Genomic DNA, 26,350 nt, shown 5'->3' on the forward strand with positions numbered 1-26,350 from the left:
CCCAGGGGCTGCGGCCGAGGCCGGAGGGAGCCCTCCCCGCTGCCGCTCGGCAAAGGAGAGGAGGCGGCCGGAGCAGGAGGGGAGCGCAAGGAGGAGCCCACGGGGGAGCCTTGGGGAATTCTGCTGCTGGAGAGGAGGATTGGAAGGAGCTGGTGGCGCGGCCAGAGGCAGGAAGGGAAGGAGTGAAAGCAGAAAGGCAAACTGCCCGAAGAACCAAAGTAATAAAGAAAAAGGAGAAGAGGAGATAAAGTGGTTCCACAGATAAGGAAGAAGGCGAAGGAATACAGGACTCCGCTGATGAGAAGGAGGAGTTGAAAGACCCTCCCGAGAGGCAGCGAACCAAACAGAGAAACTGACTCCAAAACTCTCCCTCTCTCTTTAGTCACACCACAAGGATTTGATGCCCCTCAGCCTGTTCACTTCTGTGTGTTCATGTTTCCCACAGGTTTCTCTTCCCCCAACCCCCCAGCTGCAGCCCAGGAGGTCAGACCTGCCACTGATGGTAACACTAGCAGCAGCTCCTCCTGCAAGAAGAGAAAGCTGAATAACAGCAGCAACAGCAATTCCGAAAAAGAAGAATTTGATTCCATTTCCTCCTGCACCTCTTCTCCTTCCAAAAACACCTCCTCATCATCGTCCTCCTCTGTCATCACCGCTTCTTCGTGCTCCTCCTCAGGGGTCGCCTCCTCCAACCATCACCTCCAGAAGAAGCTGCGCTTTGAGGACTCCGTGGATTTTATTGGACTCGATGTGAAGATGGCTGAAGAGTCTTCTTCCTCCTCCTCCTCCTCTCCTGCTGCCTCTTCTCAGCAGCAGCAGCAGCAGCAGCACCAGCAACAGCTTAAAAATAAAAGCCTTTTAATTTCGTCAGTGGCTGTGGGGCACCACGCAAACGGCCTGACCAAAGCTGCCTCCTCTACTGTTTCCAGTTTCGCCAACAGTAAACCTGGCTCTGCCAAGAAATTAGTGATCAAGAACTTTAAAGGTAACAGGCCGTAATTTGTCACAACCTCTGGGGAGCTGACACTCGACTTGGTGTTTTGTTTTCAGCCCGAAAACCGGTTCCTTTCAAATAGCTCCGGGTTTTGTGGGAATTGCTTTTCTGTGGTGAACATTTCTATACTTATGTAAAGGGAAATAATAATTTCTGATGTGTACTTGCCTGGTCATATACACATCCTGATCTGCACTTTGCTGCTTGGAATTATTTTTCATATTCCCTTCGCTCTGTCTCCCGAGAAGGTCTTAATTTGTACATTAGGTGTTTACACACTTGGGTTTTACTGCTAAGTGTGTAAATCGCCTTTGTTTAAACTTTTAACATCTGATACCTCTTTTCTAGTAACCCTGATCCAGAGCTTAGTGCATATTTGAGCCCAGTTTATGATAAGTCTTTGCTTGGAATGTGTGGGGGTTTTTTAAATTTGCCTTGAATCTGCCTGTCTTGCTGCTGTGTGCGTTGTCTGTTTATAGGATAATCTGCCTCTGCTTAGTTTTAAATGTTGAAGGTAAGGTGATTATCGGGCTATTATGGTGGATTTCCTTTCTGGTTTCCCCACCTGCCTTTAAAGTAGGTAGTTCAGATTTTTGCAGAGTTTTTTCCTTGTAATGTCCTTGCTGTAGTTTTTGTTTCTAGTGTATTTTCTCCGTCTCGACTTACTCTTACAAGTTTACATTATTTTGTAAGTTTACATTATTTATTTATTTTATAAATTCTCTCCAAACATGCATTTGAGATTCTTGAGTAGCGTTACTAGAGACCAAGGTGAAGTAGAGAAATTAAGCTTTTCTGAGGTGATGCTGCTTCATTTTCTAGTAATCAAAAATGCAAATAACTAGGCTCAAAGCTTAGCTAAAATGCTGCCATTTTTTTCCCTATAAAGATGAGGATATCACGTGCTTTTTTTATTTCCTGCCTCTTGCTGTCTTCCAAAATAGTCCACTACATTGTTTTCTTGGGTTGTTTCTTTCTCCTCGTGTGTTTGGGTTTGTGGAGGGGTAAAAGATATTACCGACATTAAAATTAATTTCTAAATACACAACTGACACAGGTGCTCTGTAGACATATTGCGTTAGGTAAGGATTAGGATTATTTGACCCATTCTAGTGTTTTGCAGGAATTGATGATCACACTGTAACTCTTTGCTTTAAGGTTCCAGTTCTCAAAAATGTTCTCTGTCCATCACAGCATCATCATTTAATCTGACTGATTATTTTAAAATACAAACTTACAATGCATTACAGGCTGCTCCTCAGTTGCTTGTGCACTGTTATCTTTAAGGGAAGTTAGCTTCTCACCTTTAAAATACCTGTTAAATGTCATGGACTGCATGGTGCTGTGATCCTCCCTGCTTGTGAAATGGTGTTTGAACCACTTGCTTAAAAAGGACCTCCCAGTATTCTAACTGGCTTACTTTTTATTTATTTACTTGTTTATTTGCTAAACTGAATAATAATTTTAACATTTTTGTCTTCGTCTTAGTGTGATAGCAATAACTATCCTTTAAAAATCTATAAAAATCCTTTCCAGCTTAAATGACTTCCTAAAATCAGTTGACTGCTGAGCAGGATACTCAGGTATTGCTGGTGAAAACAGGCAAGTCCATAGTCAGTTGTCTCTAGATCCAGGTGATGCAGCTGATGTTGGGATATTGCCAATTCTACAGGGAAATGCTTGGAAGAACAAAATAATTGCTTCTCTCTGATAGTTATTTCTAAGGAAATCACAAAGCTTTAAAATTTATTTTTTACTTTTCAGTGTGTAAAAGTCAATTTTAATAGAGTATCGGCTCTGGGCCAGCTTCACCTGTTGGTAGCATGAATGTGCACGTGTCATCTTCCTCTTCAGATTTTCTTCTTCTGTCTTCTCCATTTGAGAATGTGCTTGTTAGAACAAAAATGGTCACTTTAGGTAGTTACAAGAATATAAAATTTTAGAATAGTTCTTACATTTTGAGAATGTGACTTGTGGAGTATCTTAGCCTGTTGAAAATGCTTTAGTCTTGCTGAAGGTGATGCAGAGCAGGGGGTCTCTAGAAAAGATCCAGAAAAAATAATGGAAAGTGTCAGATCTGGAGCTGTTCGAATATTGTAAGAGGCTTAACTAAAAAATATCCACTGGCCAAATCCAAGAGAGACATAAATGGATTCCTTTAAAATTGGAAGGCTTTCCTTGGGACCATAAAGCCTGTACAATAATTACAGCGTTTCCATGAGTGTTTCTTGAGGAGTTCTTTCCAGCTTCTAATACGGAGTAGAATTAATGAGCAGTAAATTAAAAACAAGGATGCACACAACTGTGTATCTTTTAATGCATCGTTTTTGCCTTTTATATTTCTTCCTTTTGGCTCTGCTGGCCTGGTAATGAGAGTGTAACAAAGGTGTAGATAATTCTTGCTGGTTTTAGCCCTTCTTGAGCTGCTCAGACACAAGATTGTGATTTTTGTAAACCACAGGTGCTGTTTGGGCTACAAGTGCTAAGTAGTGTATTTGTCAGGAGTAATTCTGAATTTCTTCCAATATGTCACCCTTCCAAATGTGAATAAGATACTGCTTTTAAACAAATGCTGTCTTTTCATGTAAGTATAAATTAAAAGCTGGACTGTCAGCCCATACCTCTTTCCCTTCAAAGCTGCATCCTTTTAATTTCTGTAAAATGTTCTGCTTTATCTAAATACATTCTCAAACTTTATATAATTTCTTTCAAAGATAAACCCAAATTGCCTGAAAACTACACAGATGAAACCTGGCAAAAACTGAAAGAAGCTGTAGAAGCTATCCAGAACAGTACTTCAATTAAATACAATTTAGAAGAGCTCTATCAGGTGAGTGCATTAAGTAAAAGCTATGGGTTAGGACTTTCTTGTTTTGTTTTCAGATTTTTTTGCTAAAAACACTTGATATGGTGGTAAGAATACAGCATTTTGGTTGATAGCTGCTTTTGTCATTGAAAAACTTGTCACCAAATAGTTTCTTCATTTTAAAAATTTCACAAGACCTAGCATCCGAGCTAGTTTTTGTTTTGTTTTGTTTTTTTTTACTTGCATGGTAATTTACTTTTACTTGTAAATTACATGGTAATTTACATTTACTTTACCCAAGGCATGGTTTCCCTTGTGGCAGTTGAGAGAATTAACTAAGGCAAGGAGCTATATTCCCTTTTCTGTTTAGGGAGCTGTGGTGTTTATCTGCTAAAGGAGAAATGTGAAATCCTCAAATATTGGTGCTTAATAATAAGGTGATATATATTAAAATATAAATTCTTTTCTGAAGAAAGTATCTCTCCATGATCAAGTATCACAAATCACTTAAAAACTGAAACTTTCTGTTGACTTCTAGTAGGTAAACAGAACACCATTTTTCCTTCATGAATTGTGTTGTTTTGGTTTGATTGCAATTTTTGCAACATTCTTTCTATTCTGACGACTGAGAATCAAACTTTATTGCCAAGAACAGCTCTGATTGTGTTTTCTTAAATACTTTAGGAAGTGATCAGATTGGACTGCATTTCCTAATGCCTTTTTTTATAAGCTCCACTTCTGCTTTTTCAGCTGAGTGTGTAGGGGAGATTTCCCCCTGCTTACCTTTTCCCTACTAACGTCACTTGTGGTTTTAGCGGCATAGCAACGGTGCTGCTTTAGCTGGGTATTAGGGAGCCCTTGAACTTTTTACTCTACTTTTAAAGCCTTTATTACCTGGTTAGTTATTTAATTTGTCCCTCTCTGTGTGTAAATAGCCTTCTCACCATCTCTTTTTAGTGTCTCTTCTTCCCCCATCCTCCCCTTTTCAACAAAAGCAGCCATTTGAATGTGGGGGAAAAAAAATCCTGTTTGTACAAGGCTTGGGGACAGATTTAAGAAAGAATTAATTGCTGTTCCTCAGTCCACAGCATTCTTAAAATCTCTCTAGTCTTTTGTTATGTTCAACTAATTAAGTAAAAATACTGCTTTTTTAACAGTTTGTCAGAATGTTATTGTTAATTTTTGCAAAATTGGTGGAAGTGATAGCAAATTACAACCGATTGTACTGAGTGGTATTGTAAATTACTTATTCTAGACTGCATAACAGTGCAAATAGCTGTTCATTAAATGCTTGATGGCTATCCAAAATTGTTAAAAAATACAGAGTTCTGTTGAAATACTTCCTTCTGTTTAAGAGTGTTGTTGCTTAAATTTCTGCTCAGTCTTACCACAAGCTTAATTTAATGTTGCTTGTGGTGAGAAAACAAAAAATTAGCTTTTTTGTTTTAATCTCAGTGAGTCAACATTGTTATTACTTAGCTATTTCTCAGTGAAATAGAGTGCAATCAGGTATGACTTTTTAATATAAATCTAAAAATAAATGTCTTGATTTAAAAATAGTAAATCACTAGTGTTTTTAGATGCTAACTAAACTAATGTCATTTCTGAACAGCTGCTTGGTAAAAGGATCTGATATCAAATATGCCTTGGCAGACACCATTATCCAACCTAGGGAGGAATTACAAAAGAGTTTGCAAAAGTTCTGCTGCACACCTCAAAAGAAGATAATTCTTTTTTTTAATGGAGTTAAACTTCTTGCATTTGGTTTAACTCTTGTCTGTGCTGGAAAATCCCACTGAGCAAATATTTTGAAGCTTTATTTCTTTGCAGGACCCAAGCCTCATGCTTGCTTTATTCTTCCTCAGCAAACAAAATTATTCCCATCCTCAAGTAGCTGAAGTGCTACAGAATTGAATGCTTCTTTCATAGAATAATTTTCCTTATTTTAGTACCTGAAAGTAGAGATCTAGATCTTTGGTACCTGATGCGTGGTTTGTTTTTTTAAAATCAATCAGAGTTAAATACTTCAGGGGAGTTCTGATTTTCTCTCATCTGAGTTGTGTTTTTTCTTACCACACAAACCCAGGTGTGGATGCAGCAGTTAAAAGGAAAAAAAAAAAAAAAAAAAAACCAAAACCACAAAAAAACCCCCTCACCAAACCAAACAGAAAACCACATCCAACTGCATATACGTTACACAAAGGAAATAGAGTTATTCTTCAGATTTTCTGACCATTATTAGGGCACAGATTCCCTGATCAGAAACATTTTTTCCCACTAATTCAGAACAAGGTAATTTTGTGAACTAAAAACAGTATAGTTTTTATGTGTATCAATGTTGATACATTTTAAATACAATCAGTATTGTCTAGCACTAGTAATTAAGAAAAGCATAATACTGCAGTAGGGGGTTAATCTCTTTAAAGCATTTCTGTGCATGTCATCAGCAAAGATGCAGAAGTTTTGTACTTTATATTCAAACAGTCCTAGCAGACATGTTTAACACTTTGGAATTTCTGATAGATGTAAAAGCTCAGCTTTATACGAACACTCCATAAAAGTAGGTGTATATTAATAGATGTTTATTTCTCTAAAAGTTAACTGTATGTATTTGTCCATATACAGTGCAGGAGATAATTCTTTTAAGGATTTAGAGCAGCATGAGTAAAGAGTACGTGTTTGATAGGCAGCAGTTTTAACAGTGGTGGGATGAGGTGACCAGAATTCCAGGAAAGAAGCTGCTGGTGTCCTGAGTTGATGGTTTGAAGCCAGAGTAACAGTGGTTCTGCAGGTGACAGAGAAGTTCCATCCAGAGCATTCACCTTCCCAGCTCTCAGCTGGCTTCTCCAAAGAGGAAGAAATTAGAAAACCTAGGAAGATTGCACTTGCTGAAGTTTTAATCAGGCTGTTCAAGCTTAATGTTTTCCATCCTCTTGTTCTGGTGAATCAAGTATCGGGTTATGTCCTGGTTTGCTGCCTGAACCTGTTTGTACAATAGCAGAATACAGTTGAGCATAACCTGCTCTGAGCAGTGAGCCATAGAACACATTTTCCTCTCACTTTATTCTATTTGTTTGATGTTTTTTAAGTGTCGAGGCTGAAGAGTTTAACCTGTTGCTATTTCCAGATATTTAGATGTGTATACTTGGGTGATAATTTTGGCTTTCCTTACAGTTTTCATTCGGACCTGTTTTGGTTAATTGACACAGTCACTCTCTTGCTATACCTGTTTACTTCTGACACTTAAGCTCATGTGGGTTTGGGGAGTTTTGCAGCTATTGTTGTATGGGATGGTTTTGTTGGGGGGTTTTGGTTTTCATGGAGGTTTGGTTTGTGTTTGGTTGGGGTTTTTTTAACTCCTCTGTGTGCTGGAGCCAGTATTGGATGTAGTGCACTTGCACTCAGAATGATTCCTGTTGATAGCCTGGGAAGAACCAAAGAACTCCTGTTTAGCTATTTTGATTGTTGCTGTGCTTTTAGTGGTGACTGCTCACTGTCTGCTTCCATTTGGACTGTTGGGAAATATTCTGGGGGAATTTCAGTGTAATGGCATAGATCTGCTCTGTGCATTTCTGAGCTACGCAATTCTTCCATGGTTGCCTGCAAGTGCTGGGGAGCAAACTTTACCTTCCAGCCCTTTTTTTTCCCCAAGGAGTTGGTCATGCTAGCAGCTGAAGTCTTTTCCAATAAGTAAATAATAGCACAAGGCATTAATTGAAAATCAAATATGCTTCTCCTCTAGCTTCTACAATGTAAACATCTACAAATGTTTTACAAAATAATTGGTTACTGTGTCTTTCACTAGCCTGCAAAGAGTTAGAAGTTATTTAGTTGCTTTCTGGACAATGGGTATGAATTTTAGAAGTCTTTCAGATCCACTGATGGACTTAAGAATGATTATTTACTTCATCACTCTCCAAAACGTGGCCCCATTAAACTTCTTTTCACTTCTTACTGTGAGCACAGTGATAATTTTTCTAATACTCAATGAGATGTAGAAATCTGGGATTGTCACTGTAAATGTAGTCATGCTACTAATATTCGGGATTATAATTAGACTTATACAGGCACGGAGTTGGTGGATGGATAGATAAGATAGATAACATATGTATAAATAGATAAGATAGATAACATGTATAAATAGGTACTTTTGGGGATGAGGGAAGCTTAATCAAGGAAAGGACTGCAAAAGGAAATTAATCTGACAGTGCTTTTCCACTAATATCAGTGTGACTTGCAGAGCACAGCAGTTAATAAAATTAATACCTGAAGTCACTGCTTTGAGGTATGAAGCCCAGCAAGCTACTGGAAGATATTAAAGTACTGTCCTTTACTTTAGAGATGCCAGTCCTGCAGCTCCATGTGAGAGATTGACACTGCAGCTAAACTGATAGTCTGTGGGCTGTTTAGGGCACAGCCTGCCTTTATCTCTGTTTCCACTGCAGTGCCATGTCTGTCCCTGGTGTTTTGCATGCAGCAGTCAACTGTGTTAAAAGCTGTGAGAAACAGAATTCTTGTCTGGGAGGGGATGTCCTCCTTTTTTTTTTGTAAAACCACATGTAAGCGTATAGCAAATTTTTTTGTTGTTTCTGTTTCTCTTTACTTCAGGCTGTTGAAAATCTCTGCTCCTACAAGATCTCTGCAAATTTGTACAAACAATTGAGGCAGATCTGCGAAGACCACATTAAAGCACAAATTCACCAATTCAGAGAATATCCTTTTCTTAGCTGTTGACAAATGAAAATCATTTTGCCTACAAGTATATAGTGATGGATTTCTTTGACTAGTTCATGACATTAGGCCATAGTAGTCTGAAATACTAGGTTTTGTGTAATTGCTTTTGCTTTTATTTCTTTGTGGAACCTAGGAGACCACTACTTTTTCCTTTATGTCTGTAATTATTAACAAGTTTCTGAGAAAGTTTCACTGGTATTTGTGAAACTCTTTGACATCTTGCAGAAGCTTGTGTTGCATTTGCTTAAAAAGCCTTTATTAGCTGTATCATGTCAGGCTTTTTTATATTGAACTTGCCAAGCTTAGATAAAGTGAAAAGTCTTCCAACAAGAAGCTGTTGGGTTTTTTTGGAAAAGTAATAGTGGTCTGGCAGCGTGTCAGGTTCTGAGCATCAAAATGTTTTATTTTCAGAAATTTGGAGTTGCATCAGGTTGACATCCTGTTAAGTAGATGTTAATTAGTACCAGAAGTACACAGTGAGCTGAATAAAAGATAAATTTGAAGGACAGAATTTATTTCTTAAGGTTAACTCTTAACATGAGCTGAAATTAGAGTGTAATGGTGAGCTCTTACATGTATTGGGTATTGCTGGCTTTTGAGGAATGGGGATATGTACTTTTGTTCCATTCCCCAGGAATGAGGGATTCAACAAAATATTCAAAAACTATTTAGATAATTTTTAAAAATCTGTTCAGATAATTTTGAATTCTCATTATTAACACAAAGACCCTCAAAAAAAAAAAAAAAAAAAAAAAAAAAAAAAAAAAAAAACGAGTTGCAAGAAATTAACTGGTTCTTTTTGGGAGTAGGTGAGTTTGTTGTGGTCTCTGTTAAATGTCTTTAAAAAACAGTAAAATTTGTTCATTTCATTGCTTACACCATCTGTTAATCATGTTTTTCTGAATGATTTCTTCATGGATTCATTGGATAGTGTCCTTTTTCTAAAGAAAATAGACAAATGTTGGCAAGATCACTGCAGACAAATGGTAAGTTTATCTTTTAAAGGAAAAGTTGCTTTTGTCAGCCTGTTTGGCTTAACTTTGTTCCTTTTCAAGCTTCTGAAATGTCTTAAATTTATGTAAGGTTTCTTTGTGATATACAGCTATATCTAGTTTGTTAGAAATCGAGCCTTGAAAATACTTTAATGTTTTTCTTGGCATATGGGTCTGATCTTGGACACACACACACACCCCTAACTCCTCATTGTCAGTTCCACAGAAACCTTTCTCCTTTACACCTATTTTTAAAGGAGTTGTTGTGTTACACAGAAATATGCAGAGTGTCACATTGATCACCTTGCAGGGATCTGGGAGATGATGTTAAATAAATCAGCAGTGTCTAAGAAAGCACTGCCTGAAACCAGCTGGTGGGATTTCTTCTTGTTGTTGAGCGTAATTGGTGTTGCTCTTCAGTTTTAAGAGTAAAATTGGTTTTGTGATTGTGGCTGTTTTATTCCTTCTCGTGACAGATTATGATTAGAAGTATCTTTCTCTTCTTGGATCGAACTTACGTACTTCAGAATTCAATGTTGCCATCTATTTGGTAAGGGCACAAAGAATTGAATTTTTTGGGGGGTGCAGAAATAAAATTATTTGGGGGTGTATTTCAACTATTGCTTATATCTTGCTGATTTTCAGATGGATTTTCTTAATATATGCCTCATAGTGACCTGTAAATTACATGGTGAATGCACAAGTGCTTGTTGCAAAGGAAGACTTTTAATTTATTTGTCATAAATTATAGGATTGTTCTAGAATAGCTGTGATCCAAAATTTCAGTGAATATCAGCCTCCAGTTTGCACAGTTAAAGGAAGGGGTCTGGTCAACAGCTGAAGTGCAGGAGTTTGGGGTGCCCAGTAACTGCCTTAGCAGGCACAGTATTTCAAGTTCAGTAATTCTTGAAGGAAAGAGTTACTTACAATAAAAGCAAGATACACTTTTTTGGGCTTCAACTTCCACTCCTTGTATTATTTATAGTTAGTATATGCCCTCCTCTTCTTTGGTACCTGAATTACTTTGCAAGAGATTGATGGAGGGTCCTGACTTTTCCTAAGAGTGACCATACCCATAGTTTCAAATTCATGGAAGGTTTTAATTGGGATGATCATTGCAGAGATCCTTGTCTGTCACATCACTGAGTTCTTCTAAGCCATGCCTAAGAATTAAAGATTAGTAAGTGATGGACAAAAAAGGAATATTGTCCAACACCATAACCATGAATTGGAACTCAAGATGATATTTTTCTTTTCTTGTAAAGGTTGGTGTTCCAACATCCTGTCAACCAACTGAAAAATAAAGATGTTGCAAAAGTTACATGGTTGTTTAGGAAAAAATATCTGCATTGGTATTTAAAATATGTAGCTTCATCTTGGTGTAGTGTCATGCTTCATTTTAGTGTCCTTGTATTTGTTCATCTTGAGTGATTTGGAGGCAGAGGAATGAGGAATTGGAAGAATGCTGATATTGGCTTCTTTATTAGATCTAGATCATGTTTTAATAAGAGGTATCTGGGATTTAGTCTTAAACAATTTATTGAGCAGCCTTTGCTTTCATTTTAGGGATATGGGGCTAGAATTGTTCAGAACTCACATAATCAGTGATCAGAAGGTTCAGAACAAAACTATTGATGGCATTCTTCTGCTGATTGAGAGGGAAAGAAATGGTGAGGCTATCGACAGGAGTTTGCTGCGAAGCCTTCTGAGCATGCTCTCTGACTTGCAGGTGAGTAAACTTGTTTCACCTTTAAACCTCTAAAATATCTCAAATTCTCTCTTAGTGCTCAGTAAGCCTTACCCTGCATTGCTGTCATGTTGTTTCCCCAGATTTATCAGGACTCTTTCGAACATAGATTCTTGGAAGAGACTAATCGCCTGTATGCAGCAGAGGGACAGAGGCTTATGCAGGAACGAGAGGTATTTTGGATGTTTAACAATGTTTGTTGTGCCTAACGTCAAAGCACATGTCAGGGAGTAGGAATATTCTGCCTTAGATAGTGTACAAGGCAGTAGTGTGTGCCCTTTGTTTTACAGTATTCTGAAAAAGGAAATGCACATGCAGTTGCTTTCAGTCACCATGCTAATGATTCCTGCTTAAAACTGGAGCTGCTACTTCTGTCAGACTAGTACTGTCTCTCTTTTTCCCTTCTTGTTACTTGGTTTTTTAACATACAAAACTACTTTGGCATTTTCAGGTTCCAGAATACCTTCACCATGTCAACAAGCGCTTGGAAGAAGAAGCAGACAGAATAATCACTTATTTAGATCAGAGCACACAGTAAGTGCAATCTCTCTTTGCCTGTGGTATAAGCTGTTTGGCTCCTCTTCTGTCGAGGGCCATTTAAGTAGCTGCAATTTATTTCTGTTATTGACTGACCATCAAATGCTTTTCACTTCCCACGGTTCCATGTTTACAATGAAGCACTGTCTTGGCTCACACAGCTCATAGCCTTTTCTTCTAAGTCACTGTTATTTTGGCATAAGTGTTGTTAAGTGTTTGCTTGGAGAAAAATAGGCTGCCACTCCCAGCCCAGATGTCTCTTTCCTGCTGAAATGTAATTAATCAACTGTTGTTCTACCTGAAAAAGATAAGATTCAGCATAGAAAATTCTAAAGCCTCTGAATATTTGCAAAAAATACTTGTATAAGGAGTCTGGGAAATTACTGACTAATGCCATCCTTCAGTCTTTTCTACTTAGAGGCAGTATTTCCTCCAACACAGTCAGGTGGAGGTCTTCTAACATAAAGCTACAACTGCTATGTTTGAGAGAAAATGTAGGTCACTGATATCAAGGCCTTTCTGAGAGAGAGGTGTTTTATTGCTACTCTCATATGTTTTGATTTTCTTCCTCTTTCAGTGTTTAAAGCATTTAGTTTGTTTAATGGCTTCCTTCTTCCATGCCAGTATTAGTGACCAATTCCCTGTATTGTTTGAATACCTCTTGACTTGAGGTCTGTTTTTATTTCTCCTTGGTTTGCCTCTGAAGACATGAATGTCCTCCCACAATATGGGATTAGGCATATTATTTGATGAATTCTCCTCAGCTTCCTCACTGTCCAGCTGCCTACAGGTCATGTACAACAGGCTTATTGTGTGAATTAAAATCATTAGTCATCAAAGAGAAAAAAAATATTGCTTACTGGGGAGAAAAAGGATAAATACGTGTTTAATCATTTTAGGTCTTTGGCCACAGATAATTAGAGCACTCCCAATGATAATGTAATTAATATCATCTCAAAATAAGGATTTAAAGGATTTACTGTCAGTAATTGAAAAAGGAAAATTAATTTTAAACATTTCTTCTGTAGGAAGCCACTAATTGCTACTGTAGAAAAGCAACTTCTGGGTGAACATTTAACAGCCATTCTTCAGAAAGGTAATCGTTCTTCTTTATAGAAATGTTTCTAATTACTGCTTTGGGGCTTTCAGTTCCTGTGCTGAAAGAAAGCGATGGATTTGGGTGCTGGGGGAGTGTGGGAACTGACAGTGCTCAGAGCAGGGATTTTTAGGCTCCAGGCAGTGGCTTGAACCCTGTGGGAAAGCCAGGCACAGAACTCTGTCTGGCCTGGGAAATCATGAGGAGGAACCCAAAACAATCCTTGTAGATATCCTCCTCCTGACACCTGGTGTTTTTCTATTTTTTTTTTTTTTTTTTACTTGTAAGAATACAGTTGAGAGAGATGTTGCTCTAAATGACCAATCATATTGATTGTACTGAGACACTGTATAAAAAGAATCTGTCTTTCAATAAATTTTCACTCTAAGCCCTCCAAAGAACCGGAGATCTACGTGTCGTTACCTGAGCCATCCCAAATCATAATGATAGGGAAGGACAAGATACATCATTCTTTAACTCCCTTTGCTCCTCAGTTCCCAAAATGGCACTGACCATTCTCCTTGGTGGAGATAAGGGGACACTGTGCTGTCTTCTGATACAAAAAAAAAAGAAAAAAAAAAAGACAATTAGAACAGTACACTCAAATTCAGTGTTAAGTGGCATTTTGAAGGTAAAGAAGTATAGTTTGAATTATGGCTGATGTAGCAGGAAAGGAAGATACTGAGTACTTGCTGCTACAAAAAGGCAGGTTGTTTGAAAAATGTAGTATAATTTGAGCTATGGAATACATTGCCTCAGTTCTACAGTAGTTTCGGTGGAGTCAAGTGACCCTCTGTTGATCTCAGAGATAATCTGGAAATAGAAGTGCAGGGTGCAGCAGGAGTTGACTAATAAAACAATCAAGTCCTTAGTAGCTAAATTCTTAATGAAACAGGTATGTGAGCATCTTCCTGCACATCTGTAACAAACTCTTCATTGAGGGGAGTATTGATCTTTACCCATGTACTTTCTTAGAACTTTGCTGTAGAGCATCAGGCCTTCTCTAGAAAGTTAAAAAGTGAATGGTGAAGATATTTCTTGAAGCTGCTTGCCTTCAAGCATCTGTAAAATTTATTTTACAGCTGGGAGTTGAGACTCAGAGCTGTCTTGCCAAGGAACTTTTCCTATGGATCAATACAGTGTAAACCTTTCAAATCTTTAGGGAATAGTAAAGCAAAAGTAAGCAAAGATGTTGTGATAAGGTTGTTATGTAAACTACATGTAGCCTAAGTGCAATAAAATCATGTGCAATAATAAGATTTTCAAAGTTTCAGCCAGTTCAGCCAGATATTGTGTTTCAATGTTAAATTAGGTACTTTAAAATAAAATAAAAACCCAACAAACACCACCACTAATGGTTTGATAAAAAATATACTAGTTTTGAAGAGGTCTCACTGTAGTAAAAAACTGTGCTTTCTTTGGTATTTCTTTGAATAACTCTGGTTTTTAATTTCTATTGAAATTCTCACATTTGCAGGTCTAAATCACCTTCTTGATGAAAACAGAATTCAAGACCTGTCTCTTCTGTATCAGTTATTCAGTCGTGTGAGAGGTGGAGTACAGGTTCTCTTGCAGCACTGGATTGAATACATAAAGGTACTGTTCCTGTATACACAGATACTTAGGTCATCCCTGTTAGCTACTGTATTTTTCTAGAAATTGAATATATTTGCTTATAAACATGTATTTAATAGACAGGTTTTGAAACATCCTAGGAAAGGTACAGTAACTGTTCTAGCCCTATTGAAGAAAATATTGAACATTGAGTTGGATTACTGAATTCCAAATAAATTTGGATTTTATAATCTTGCTTACAGTTAGTTTGTGGGACAACTGTGTTTCATCAGTAGTTATTTTGGTAATGGCAGAATGTTTGTCTCCTCCCTAATAAAATTTCCTGTGAGAATGAGTGGTAGTTTAAGTTACCAATCAGTCGAAGTTCAAAAAGCACTTGAATATCATTTAGGATGATTCATTTTATTTCTCAGTGAAAATGTCACAGAAAATATGGTTGTTGTGAAGGAAGGCTTTGGAATTACATAGAAGTGCTATTAAATAAAACTGAATTTAGTGGGAGCATTACCTGTTTAAGACCTGAGGATAGAGATGATTTAAAAGGGTGTATTAATTTTGTCATGCAGAATTTTATTTCTTTAGACAGAAGTTCTGAATCCATTCACTTTTTCATCAGTTGGTTTTGAATCAATATGCAAGGCTTAGGGATGATTATGTAGTAAATACTTCATAATACAATAATACATAATAAAATAATACTTTTGTTGTTACTGGAACTAATATGAGTACCAGAAACAGCACATTATAGAGGTGACTTAAGATTTTAGAATTCTTGTCATTTAAATTAAATATTCAGGCTAATTGAAAGATGTGTTTTATTTTGCAGGCATTTGGCAGCACTATAGTAATTAATCCTGAAAAAGACAAAACCATGGTCCAAGAACTTCTTGATTTTAAAGACAAAGTCGACCATATTATTGATGTTTGCTTTCTCAAGAATGAGAAGTTTGTAAATGCCATGAAAGAAGCCTTCGAAACATTCATTAACAAAAGACCAAATAAACCAGCTGAACTCATAGGTATTTTTCTTCAGTTTCTTTCATGTGAGAATTTGGGTGCTGAGTTGCTGATGCACTTAGAGATGGGATATGCTGGAATTGTGTGTTGATACATGCACATCAGATTGGAGATCTGCTGCACCACCTGATGCAAGGGAATTGTTTGGGAGGGTAGCATCAAACGTTAAAAGCAAACTGTTCATCACTTCACTGGCTAGGCTATAGAAAAGTGCAGAACATCAGAATTTGGGCATTCCAGCAATTGGCTGGTGTCCAGACATGAGAATACTGCTAATAATTAGATTTTTTTTCAGAAGCTTACATAACTGTGCCCGCAGCACAGAGCTGTTAGGGGTTTAATATGTGAAAGGGAAGAGAGCTGAGGATGCACTAAACCTCTCATCCTGTGGGGACAGAGTCTCTGCTTTACAAAAAATATTATTTACAGATATGTGCATTATGTGCCTGGTACTCTGCACTTTTGAATCATTTCCCCACACAGTGAGTAATACCTGTTTTGCAATTGGTTTTGCTGTTAGGCTTGTGGAGTGATACTTTCTGCCCTCCTTTTTTTGCATTAGTTACCTAACTAATGTGATTACCAGCCCATTTGAAATTAAAACAAACAATCTAGTTTGATTGAAACTGGAAATTAAAATGTAATAATGATATGCTAGAGAAATTCAGCAGTGTACTCAACACATTTAAATAACAGATGTATCTATCTTTCTTCTGATCTTTTTGCTTCTATTGCAACCATGTCAGTCTGCAACAGCAATGGCTTTGCTTTGAGATCACAACATAAAGCAAGATTCTTTTTCATAGGCAAAGTGTTTTCTAACATTTTATATTATAATAAAGTTAAAATGCAGTCATTGCTTATCTGAAAAAAGATACTAGGCTATAATGTTTTTGTAACTTTATAGCCTCTATGAAAATGTATCAAGGTAGCTGTTATGAGGCTGATAGAAAGTGATTACAGGATCCTTTACGTTTTCAAGATTTCATAATACTAGGTTTAGAGATTTTTGTTTCACTGTGATACCAAGCATGTGCTAAACTCTCTTCTTCAACACTCTTTTAGCTAAATATGTAGATTCAAAGCTTCGTGCAGGCAACAAAGAAGCTACTGATGAAGAACTTGAAAAAATGCTGGATAAAATTATGATCATATTTAGATTTATATATGGTAAGAATTGGGGTGTTTTTGTGGGGATACAGTTGTTTAACCAGTAACATAAAGGTACTTTGAAATTATTTTTGCATTCTAGTTACATTTTCAGGTGTTTATTTTCTGTGGATGTGGTTTGTTGGTGTAGTGCTATTTAACTACTTTACCTGTCAAATTACAAATAACAAAAACTGTGAAAACCTTCATATGAGGACCCTTTTTTGCTTTTGTGAGCTTTAAATTTGGTCTCTCATAGGTAATGTTTGTTTAAAACTAGCAGTGCTTTGTGATCACTTTCAAATCTCATCTCTTACAGGAAAAGATGTCTTTGAGGCCTTTTATAAAAAAGATCTAGCAAAGAGACTATTAGTTGGGAAGAGTGCATCAGTAGATGCTGAAAAATCTATGCTTTCCAAACTCAAACATGGTAAATATCTAATCTATCTATCTATCCAGCTGTCATTTCTACCTATCATTTCTATCCATCACCTTTCTTTTAAAAGTAGTTGTTTTAATAGGCCTTCACGGAAGTGTTGTTGGTATTTCCCCTTTCCATGAGGGCAAAAGCCTCTATACAGGTCCTGAATGACTGGTGGGTTTTGAGGAAATTAATTTGCTTTTAGTTTTGTAATTATAACAGGAAAAGCCACAACCCAGGAACTTGAAAGTGCACAGTATATCTTGGCCCGTGGGATAGAGTTGAGGTTCCCTGCTGAGTAAATCAGTGATGTGCTCAGAGAACTTAAAAGATGACTTCCAATTGTTATGCACTGCCATCTAGTCATTTTCTAGTCTGATCTTCATTGTTTCATTGGATGGAGCCTTTGGCTGATAAGGGTAAGATTTTTAGAGCTTGATCTTATTCTGTCATCAGGAGACAGTTTGTAAGGCAGCTGGTAGGGATTAGAATTGTCATCTGAGTGACCAGTGGCCACCATAGTCAAAGGATGAACAGTCAGGTCCATGTGGAAGAACAGCTGGGTTGCAAAACAGCTACCACATTAAAACATTCTCCTCTTTCTTGTTTGTAACCTTGTTCTGTACCTTAATTAGAATCCAGGTCTCTTTAAAAAAATCTGCTGAAAAAGGTCATCTTGCTTTAAAGTACATTCTGGCACTTAGAGTAACTACTCTGAGGTGTTCAAAATAAACAGATTAATTTCTGATATTTATGTTTTCTCTTTTATAGAATGTGGAGCTGCTTTCACCAGCAAACTTGAAGGAATGTTTAAAGATATGGAGCTTTCGAAAGACATCATGATACAATTCAAACAGGTACTGAGGGAAAGCCTGCTGTCTGTCCTGTCTGTGCTTTTGAAAAATTTACTGGATTTATTAAAGGTTTTTCCTGAGCAACACAGCAAAAAAACTGAGACAAGTTTCTTCAAACAAACAAATCATCACCCGTGGCAATAAGAGAATTGTAAATTTACAAAATATTTTAACACCAGCTCTTAGACATTTTTAACACCACTGTATTCTGATGCCTGGCTTCGAAGTTTTTGCACATGTAGTTCTGGTGATTTTGTAATGTTTTGATTACAAACAATTTTTAATATGCTTTCCTCCACTCACACTTAATTAGATAAATCTTCACCTCAGCCTTCACCTCAGAAAATTCGTTGTTTTCTTCCTGTATGGAAGTGCCTTTTGAGCTTCAGAGAAGTGCTTGTTCTTAATCTTCTTGTTATGTAACTTCATACAACAAACACCTCATGTGGTCACTTACCTTCTCTGCTCTCACAATGCCTGTTCTAACTTTTCAATTCTACCTGAAACATGTATAATAAACATAGCTCTATTTCAATTTATCTTGTTTCTCTTTTCAGTATATGCAAAATCAGAATGTCCCTGGCAACATTGAACTAACAGTGAATATTCTGACTATGGGTTATTGGCCAACCTACGTGCCTATGGAGGTCCACCTGCCCCCAGAGGTAATGAACATCGTGGGTTATACAAGTATTGGCCTGTCAAATGCATATTGGGATCCACTGACACTTGGTTTTCAATATGCATGGAGAAGGAAATGCAGAACTATATTTTAAATGAAATTTATTTTCCTTCAATTCCCTTTATCATTCTAAGCCTTGATTTAAGGCTTAATTGATTGTGGAGGAGGGAAGAAGGCTTTTAAAGTAGAAATTGTGTTTCAATGTTTTGGGATTTTTCTTTCTTTAGATGGTAAAACTGCAGGAGATTTTCAAGACCTTTTATTTAGGAAAACACAGTGGTAGGAAACTTCAGTGGCAGTCAACACTAGGACACTGTGTACTAAAAGCAGAATTTAAAGAGGTGAGTCTATTGTTTCTGTTATTGCTGTTGTTTTGTTGATTCCAAGTCTGTGTTGTATGGGGAAGCTGTTTTGTGCTGTGATGGAAAGCTAACACTGTTTTTGCAATTACTTTTAACCTCCTGCTATCTTTTCCAGAGTTGGTAGTTTCTGAAACAGATGTGTTAATGTCTAAACATAGACCCAATTTCTGTATTGGTGGGTAGAGAAAAGCCTGTCGGGGAAAATACCCAGTGGTGTTAGCTCCAGATTAAAAATGGCCCTTATTTTTATAGTGGGGAGGAAAAAGGGGCCATATTTCTTTGATGGCCTTACTTCATCTGTTAGCATTAAGCATCTTCACAGTAAGCTTTTCACTACTGACATAAAGAAAAATTCTGGATTGTTCAAGAACGCAACTGTTTAAAAAGAGTTTCCAGTTATTCCCCTTTAGCATTTCTTCATGGACACAAAATTTTCTCATGAAATAAGAATGCTTACCACTTCCATTTTCAGAAAAAAATAATGTTAAAACAAGTATTATCAAACCCAATTGTTTCAAAGATTCTATGGTTCCTTATACTGTGTTCCTTAAACTAATATTTATGTTAGATTTTGACTTGGAGATCTTCCAAATAGTAATTTTAAGCACTCAGTGCTTTGATACTTGTTTGGAGTCATGTGATGCATATCTTGGGTGAGTTTTGTCACTGAATAGAATAGTCCAGCCTTGTGGCCTCAGTCTTGTGCTGCACGTAAACACAAGTGACCAGTAACTTCTATTCTTCCATATTCTCAAGTGAATAAAATATCTTGGTGAAATAACTTAACATGCAAAAGTGACTTGTTTCTCATGTTCGCCTCATTCCTTTCCCTCCACCCCCCAGAAAAAACAGCCTAGTGATGTCTGTTTATTTCCCTTGTGACAGGGCAAGAAAGAACTTCAGGTCTCCTTGTTCCAGACACTGGTGCTGCTTATGTTTAATGAAGGAGAGGAATTCAGTTTAGAGGAAATAAAGCAAGCCACTGGGATAGGTTGGTATCGAAAACAACTGAGTATTTCCAAGTGTTCTTACTGAAAAAACCTAAACAACTTGTTTCTGCTTTAGAGGATGGAGAGCTGAGAAGGACACTTCAATCTCTGGCTTGTGGCAAAGCCAGAGTACTGACTAAAAGCCCCAAAGGCAAAGATGTGGAAGATGGTGATAAATTCACATGTAATGATGATTTCAGACATAAGCTCTTCAGGATAAAAATCAACCAAATTCAGATGAAAGAAACGGTATATTTTTTTTAATCCTCTGGGGTTTAGATCCTTGGGTTAAGAACCTTATTGCCTGCCCTTTTATAAGCTTCTTTCCTCCTGGTTGTCATGTACATACTGCTATATATCTCTGTCAGAGTTACACGTGTAGTTTGGATGACAGCACGTACCTAACAGTGGTGATTTAAATGTGTGCCTCTCTACTAAGACACCAGTGATGTTGCATGTCTCTAAGTCAGCTTAAGAGACATTCTAATTATGAAATGCTCTTTTTGCCCTTTATCATTCCATGGAGCTTTATTGACTGTTTCTGAACATGCCACATTCACTGTGGACTTGTTTCTCTGACAGCCATCTGATCTGTAAAATCTTTGCAAAGGCTTTAATTCTTTGTACAAGTGTGTTTTTCAATAGACAATCAGTCTTCCTATTTGTGAAGGCTTTATGTCAGATTTTGACAATTTGAGAATTGTCTTGGAGACAGAGTTGTTTTGATAGTGCTGGTATTCTCATTAAAACTCTTCTGAACGGGTCCTTCAGGTGGAGGAACAGGCAAGCACTACAGAGAGGGTGTTCCAGGACCGGCAGTACCAGATTGATGCCGCCATTGTGCGGATCATGAAGATGCGCAAGACGCTGAGTCACAACCTGCTCGTGTCAGAGGTCTACAACCAGCTGAAATTCCCAGTCAAGGTAGTGTACTGGTTTTTCTACTTCTAAAACTTTATTAATTCTCTTTATCTTTCCTGGCATGCCCTCAGGTGAACAGTACTTCTGTCTAAAATATGCATCTTTTTAGTATTAGAAAGGGCAAATATTCACTTTCAGGGTTTTTTTAAATTGGCAGTTGTTACTAAAACGTATTTTCAAAGCATTTCAGCCCTGGAGTTTGTTAGCAATAAGAGAGCAGCTGGCTCTCATTGTATGCTGCTGTTCCATTGTTTGCAGTGTTCTGGCAAGGCATTCTTGGGCAAAGGAGAAAATACTTCAGATCTCAAAACCAATTCTACATTACGATCTCAATTTGGCTGATACTTTAGAAGTACAGTGGTTTTGCTAGATGGATTATACTGGTTAATATAGATACACACATATATAGGAATAAAAATAAAATATTGGTGAGTGTCTCAAAGCTGCAGAAGCCCACAGTTGCAATATAAAATGACTGGTTTATTGTGTACAAATGGAAATGGGTTTTCAAACAGACAGTGCTGCATTGTTGGAATTCAAATATATGGTACTTTCGGTCCATGGAAATGTAAAATAAAAGGTCCTGCTATTTCATTCCATTGTATTACCATGTTGAGTGCCTGCAGGTCTGTAAGTATTGCATAAACTGCAGTTGGGCTTTGTAATATTATAGCAGATTATTGAAATAACCTTCCTCACTTGTTATCATGAGGCATTTTTATAAAGTTCCTCACCCAATAAAATCATGAGGCACCCAAACTATTGCAAAACTCATTTGCTTCAAGAGGAAATGAAACTTGTACCATCTTTTACTGGCTGTAAGTCAGAAATAGAAACACTTTGGTACATGATGCACAACGTGTACTTCTTTAGGGTTCAGTTCAAACAGCAGCAAATATCTTTCCTTTCTGTAAAAATCTGTTTAGCTGCAAGTGATGAGCTAACTTTGTAACTTTCTTTTATCAGTTATACCTTGCAGACTTTAGAAGCTCTAATACTTTAAAAGATTTTTTTTTTTAATTGGGATTTCTGCTTCCTCAGTCATCTGGAACAATGCAGATATTTGGCTCAAGTGGTAAGAAAGAACTAAGAAGCATTGACTGCAAACTAATAATGTTGACATGTGCTTTATTTTACAGCCTGCTGACCTTAAGAAGAGAATAGAATCCTTGATTGACAGGGACTACATGGAAAGAGATAAAGAAAACCCGAATCAGTACAACTATATTGCATAAACATATGTTGGCCTTTGTTTTACTGCACACTTGGTGTCCTACACAGTTGCCAGTGGATAAACTAGCCTGTTGATCCCGTTAATTGACTTTTTATACTACCGATGATTGAATGAAAGCAGTGTAATGGAAAAGTATAGTAGAGTGGACTTCTTTCAGTGGTTAACATGCCCATTTAAAGAGTACTATTTACATTTTAAGAAGAATGCTGTTGAACTCTTTGCATGTTATTTAGTAAGATGTGCAGAAAGCTGAAAGAAAGTACCTGGTCTTTCTGATTCCATTTGTCTCTGGGTCTGAAGAGAAGTCCCTTGATATATGACCGATATCTTTCACATCTTTAAATGGAAACAGAAGGTTCATTAATATAAGAAAATAGCCTTTTAAATGCTTAAACTGCATGCAAACTTTTAATTTACTGTACAGAATGCATTTCAGTTATACATACCATTGGTCTGGTTGATGCCCACACTTGGATTTTTTTCTCTTAAGGAGGTAAAATAGGGAGTAAGCCAAGCTATGCTTATTGCTGATCTAATGGAAAATATTCTTGGTTGCAATTAAGACAAGATGGTGCCAATATAAAACAATGTATAAAGTTTGCAGTGTGGGCATATATACTGTATATACAAACACCATTCTTAAATAACTGCTACAACAAAACAAGTTCAGATTAGATTTATATGGCTTGCCTGTGAAAATTGGTGTTCACCTTTGGGAATTTTAAGCCTAAAACAGCCATAATGGAAGAAGTGACAGTTTTTAATAGTTATGGGTAGGAGGCCTTCACCTCTTGGCAGCAATACTCTAGAATAAAGAGGATATTTTAACAGATGAAAAGCCACACTCTAATTGTGGTAAAGCTGTAAGAACAAAAATTTCAAATGAATTTTAATACTTGTTTTGCTTTGCAACATTCTAAACTTGAACTAACCTCAAGGTTTAGACAGGGCAGCTCTTCTATGACTGCCCTGCTTTGGATTGCTTTAACTTAAAGCTTTAAGAACTCAGCCCTAGAGCCTAGCAGGCCTCCTAGAACCCAGAAGCCTACCTCTCATATAGTAAGTTAAGTATTGCTACAAGGCATCTAAAATATATTTTCTTAGATGACCAGAGAGCATTCTTTGCATCTTTATAAGACATGGGAGAGTAAGTCACTTGAATGTAGAGCTTTGTTTCAACAAAATGAATTTTTTATTGCTTTTATAGCAGCATGTGCCAGGAATATATGGAAAAAAAAGGTGTCAGCAGAAAAGGAACTCCTCCACGTACCAGTTCTTCCTTACCCAGCCAGGCTTTACACCTATGGATCAGCTGTGTTGCAGAGCACAATGAAAAACCTCATCCTCTTTCAGGCACTGATAGTCTTGGGGAATACCAGATATCTCTTGAAAGCAAAATGTTACTTTTGTTTAATGGCAGTGTAACTTAGCTCTCTATGACCTATAACTTCTATCACTGTGATCCCACATTCAGGGGTGCGCATGTGTGCGAGTGTGTGTGTGTGTGTTTTCTATCTGACACATCCCATCCTTAGTTGTTTTTTTTTATCTGCTGTTTAATTCCATATATTCTCCAGCCATGTTTTATCTCAGGCTCTTTTGTATGAAGTCCTCAGCTGACAGATGAAACAGATGTGGGTGGGTTTTTTTCCTACTAAATTATTTGCAGTCACCCTCAACTAACCATCATACAGCTCTTTGTGATCTGCAGGAAATTATCTTGCCCCTTGACACTATTGCAGACATCCAGGGCCACCTCTGCCTCTGTGAGACAAATACTGACAGTAGAGCTATGTGGTAAGAACCTTGAAGACTCCTGCAAATCTTCAAGTATTAGTTCAAACAGAGATCCGCTGGGGGGGATAGAATGCCCCCACCACAAAAAAAGCCTTCTGTGTTTTGCATTCAGTGTTCCTTTTCTTGTGTGTGTTTTGTATCTTCAGCCAATAAAAGATTCCTTTTAAAGAGAATTGGAGAAAAGGCATAAGACTTAACTCTTTGGGAGACAGGAGCTGATGTATAGAGCTGATTCCATTCAGTCTGTTGTAGCATATAAATCTGACACCACCACATGTGTCAACACCTGTTGTGGTAAAACCCTTCCTCATTATACAAGTGTCACATTCAGTCAAATGAACTGCAAAAGACTGTAGGTTTATGTCATTTTTATCTTGTCTGTTTCAGTAACTTTAATGCAGAAAATATTTTACAGAAAATGTCCTCAAATCTCATCAGAATTCACAATCTGAGGCAGACCCTAAGCACAATCCAGTTAAAGCAACCCAAAGAATGGACTTTGAGAACCCTGGCTAGACTGGGAGGGGGTGAGCAAGGGAGGGGAGAAGGCTTCTCCTTGTAGCTTCATGGGTTTTCCCCAAAAACTTGTTCATCTCTTCTGCTAAGGTCTTGCTCATTCCTGGTTAATGACAAAGCTGCAGCCAAGATTTGTCGTCATACAACTCTGCAAGTTCTTGCTGGGATCATGTGCCTGCTTATTGAGCCATATATATCTCTGTAAGAAAAAACTGAAACGGGCTTGGACCACAACTCATCTGGCTAGAACACAGCTTGTCTTTTTGGCCACACATTTTTAATCTTGACTCTTGCATGCAGTTTATAGCACCTTGTTCATAAGAAATTGCAGTTTATTCTTAGAAATATATATTTTAGGTTTTTTAATCTTTATACCCATAAATGGACTATTTTTTTGTCTTGGCTGGTTTCAAAAGTGACCATTTTGTTTAAATGCTGTAATTGCAATCTGTTGTAAACGTTTTGTTCTATAGTTTACACAAAGGTGCCAAAGTAAATAGTTAATTAAAAAAAACAAACCCTAGGAATTTGTTAAGTTGCTTTAGCTATTCTTCATATTTTGGGTTTAGCTCTTTTTTTTTTTTTTCAGCCTTTCATTTCTTCCTAAACATATCATTTGCCCTAATGCTTTAAAAACAAAAAAGTGCATCTAAAAAAATGTTTCAATACCACTTTTTTTTTTTTTTAGCACTCTCATATAGTAGAAAGAACATTTTCTTTGAAATGTTACACTAAAATTGTAAGAGTACAGCAGCATTCAAAAATGTAATATACTTTTTGTATAACAGTCTTGAGAGTGTGTCTGGAGTGGGGTGGGGGGGAACTAACCCTGTTACTTTTCAGAAGCCTCTTCCCTCAGCTACCAGAATATGAAATTGTGCTTTTTCACAGCATCAAAAACTTATAGTTTATGCAGACTTGCAAACAGGGCATGTATCACCGTTGCATCCTTTGATGCAAAAAGCAGCAAAACCTTTTTTATGTTTCATAAGTCTGATATGGGTACAGAGAGTCTTTCTTAAGTTGGTAAATAATGTAAATACATGTCCTTTCAGAGAGTGAGTCTGTTATCTAGGTATTTTGTGTCATTTAATAAATATTAAACAGTTTTGTGTTGATAAACTCTTGTGTGTAAAATGCCTTCTTACTCCAAGTTCTGTATGTTGGGCTTACTAATGTTTATGGCTTCTTTAAATTCTTTAGCTTGTGCTTTGATAGCAAAATACTTGTTTGCTACATAAATATAATAAGTAGTTCCTTATTCATTCAGTCATTAAAATCCCTTGAGTTTTCTAAGTGGCTTCCATTCCTGAATTTTTTGTTATTTTGGGGTTTTTTTGCTAAGTCTTTTTCTGTGGTTCTTGGAGGGGAAGGAAATAAGCATCCTCTGAATAGACTCTGAATTGGGATTAGAATGTGTACAAGTGGCAAAAATACACAAAAATACCAGAGGTGGTGGCTTGTTGCTCCTGAAGAAGGCACCTATCCTGCTGTGTGAATATTCCTTGTCTTCCACTTATCTTTATTTTAATGACCCTGAAGTGATTATTGAAGTATGAAGGACAGAGCTGTATAGGAAATTTGGTTCTCTTATCAAGAATGAGCGGTTAGCCATTTCTTGATTTTTCTTTTTCACCCTGAACAGCTGGGTTAAATCTGAGCAGAAGGACTGTGTCCAGCCTGGCCCTTCCCGGTTCAGGAGCACTGAGGACTTGGTGGTGGAGGGGAGAAGAGATGGAGTGTTTTGAATTTCCTTTTTGAATCCTGGAAACTGGGATAGCTGTAGCAGAGCAGGTGTTGATGCTGTGAGCTGTTCTGTGGAAGGCTGGTGTGGGCTGCAGGGGGCTGAGCCTGCACTGCTGGAACCACACAACAGTCCTGGGGCAGCTGGGCTTAAACACGTCTGGGAAGCATCAGGTGCTTCTTC

General features: G+C 37.3%; 1 protein-coding gene across 1 annotated transcript; it reads left to right on the forward strand.

Moving 5' to 3' along the window:
* Nucleotides 1–25,698, forward strand: LOC310923210 (cullin-4B-like). Its single transcript, XM_083884379.1, has 20 exons — nt 1–985; nt 3,709–3,824; nt 8,409–8,512; nt 9,451–9,520; nt 10,003–10,076; nt 11,093–11,255; nt 11,357–11,446; nt 11,725–11,807; nt 12,839–12,906; nt 14,384–14,502; nt 15,308–15,500; nt 16,564–16,668; nt 16,967–17,077; nt 17,840–17,925; nt 18,480–18,587; nt 18,832–18,945; nt 19,852–19,957; nt 20,032–20,204; nt 20,727–20,879; nt 22,016–25,698. The coding sequence occupies exons 1-20, from the start codon at nt 433–435 to the stop codon at nt 22,109–22,111; spliced, it is 2,685 nt and encodes an 894-aa protein (XP_083740505.1). The 5' UTR covers nt 1–432; the 3' UTR covers nt 22,112–25,698.
* The last annotated feature ends 652 nt before the right edge of the window (nt 25,699–26,350 follow it).

This window comes from Zosterops lateralis (genome assembly GCF_965231275.1).
Source record: "Zosterops lateralis genome assembly, chromosome: Z".
Classification (NCBI taxonomy): domain Eukaryota; kingdom Metazoa; phylum Chordata; class Aves; order Passeriformes; family Zosteropidae; genus Zosterops; species Zosterops lateralis.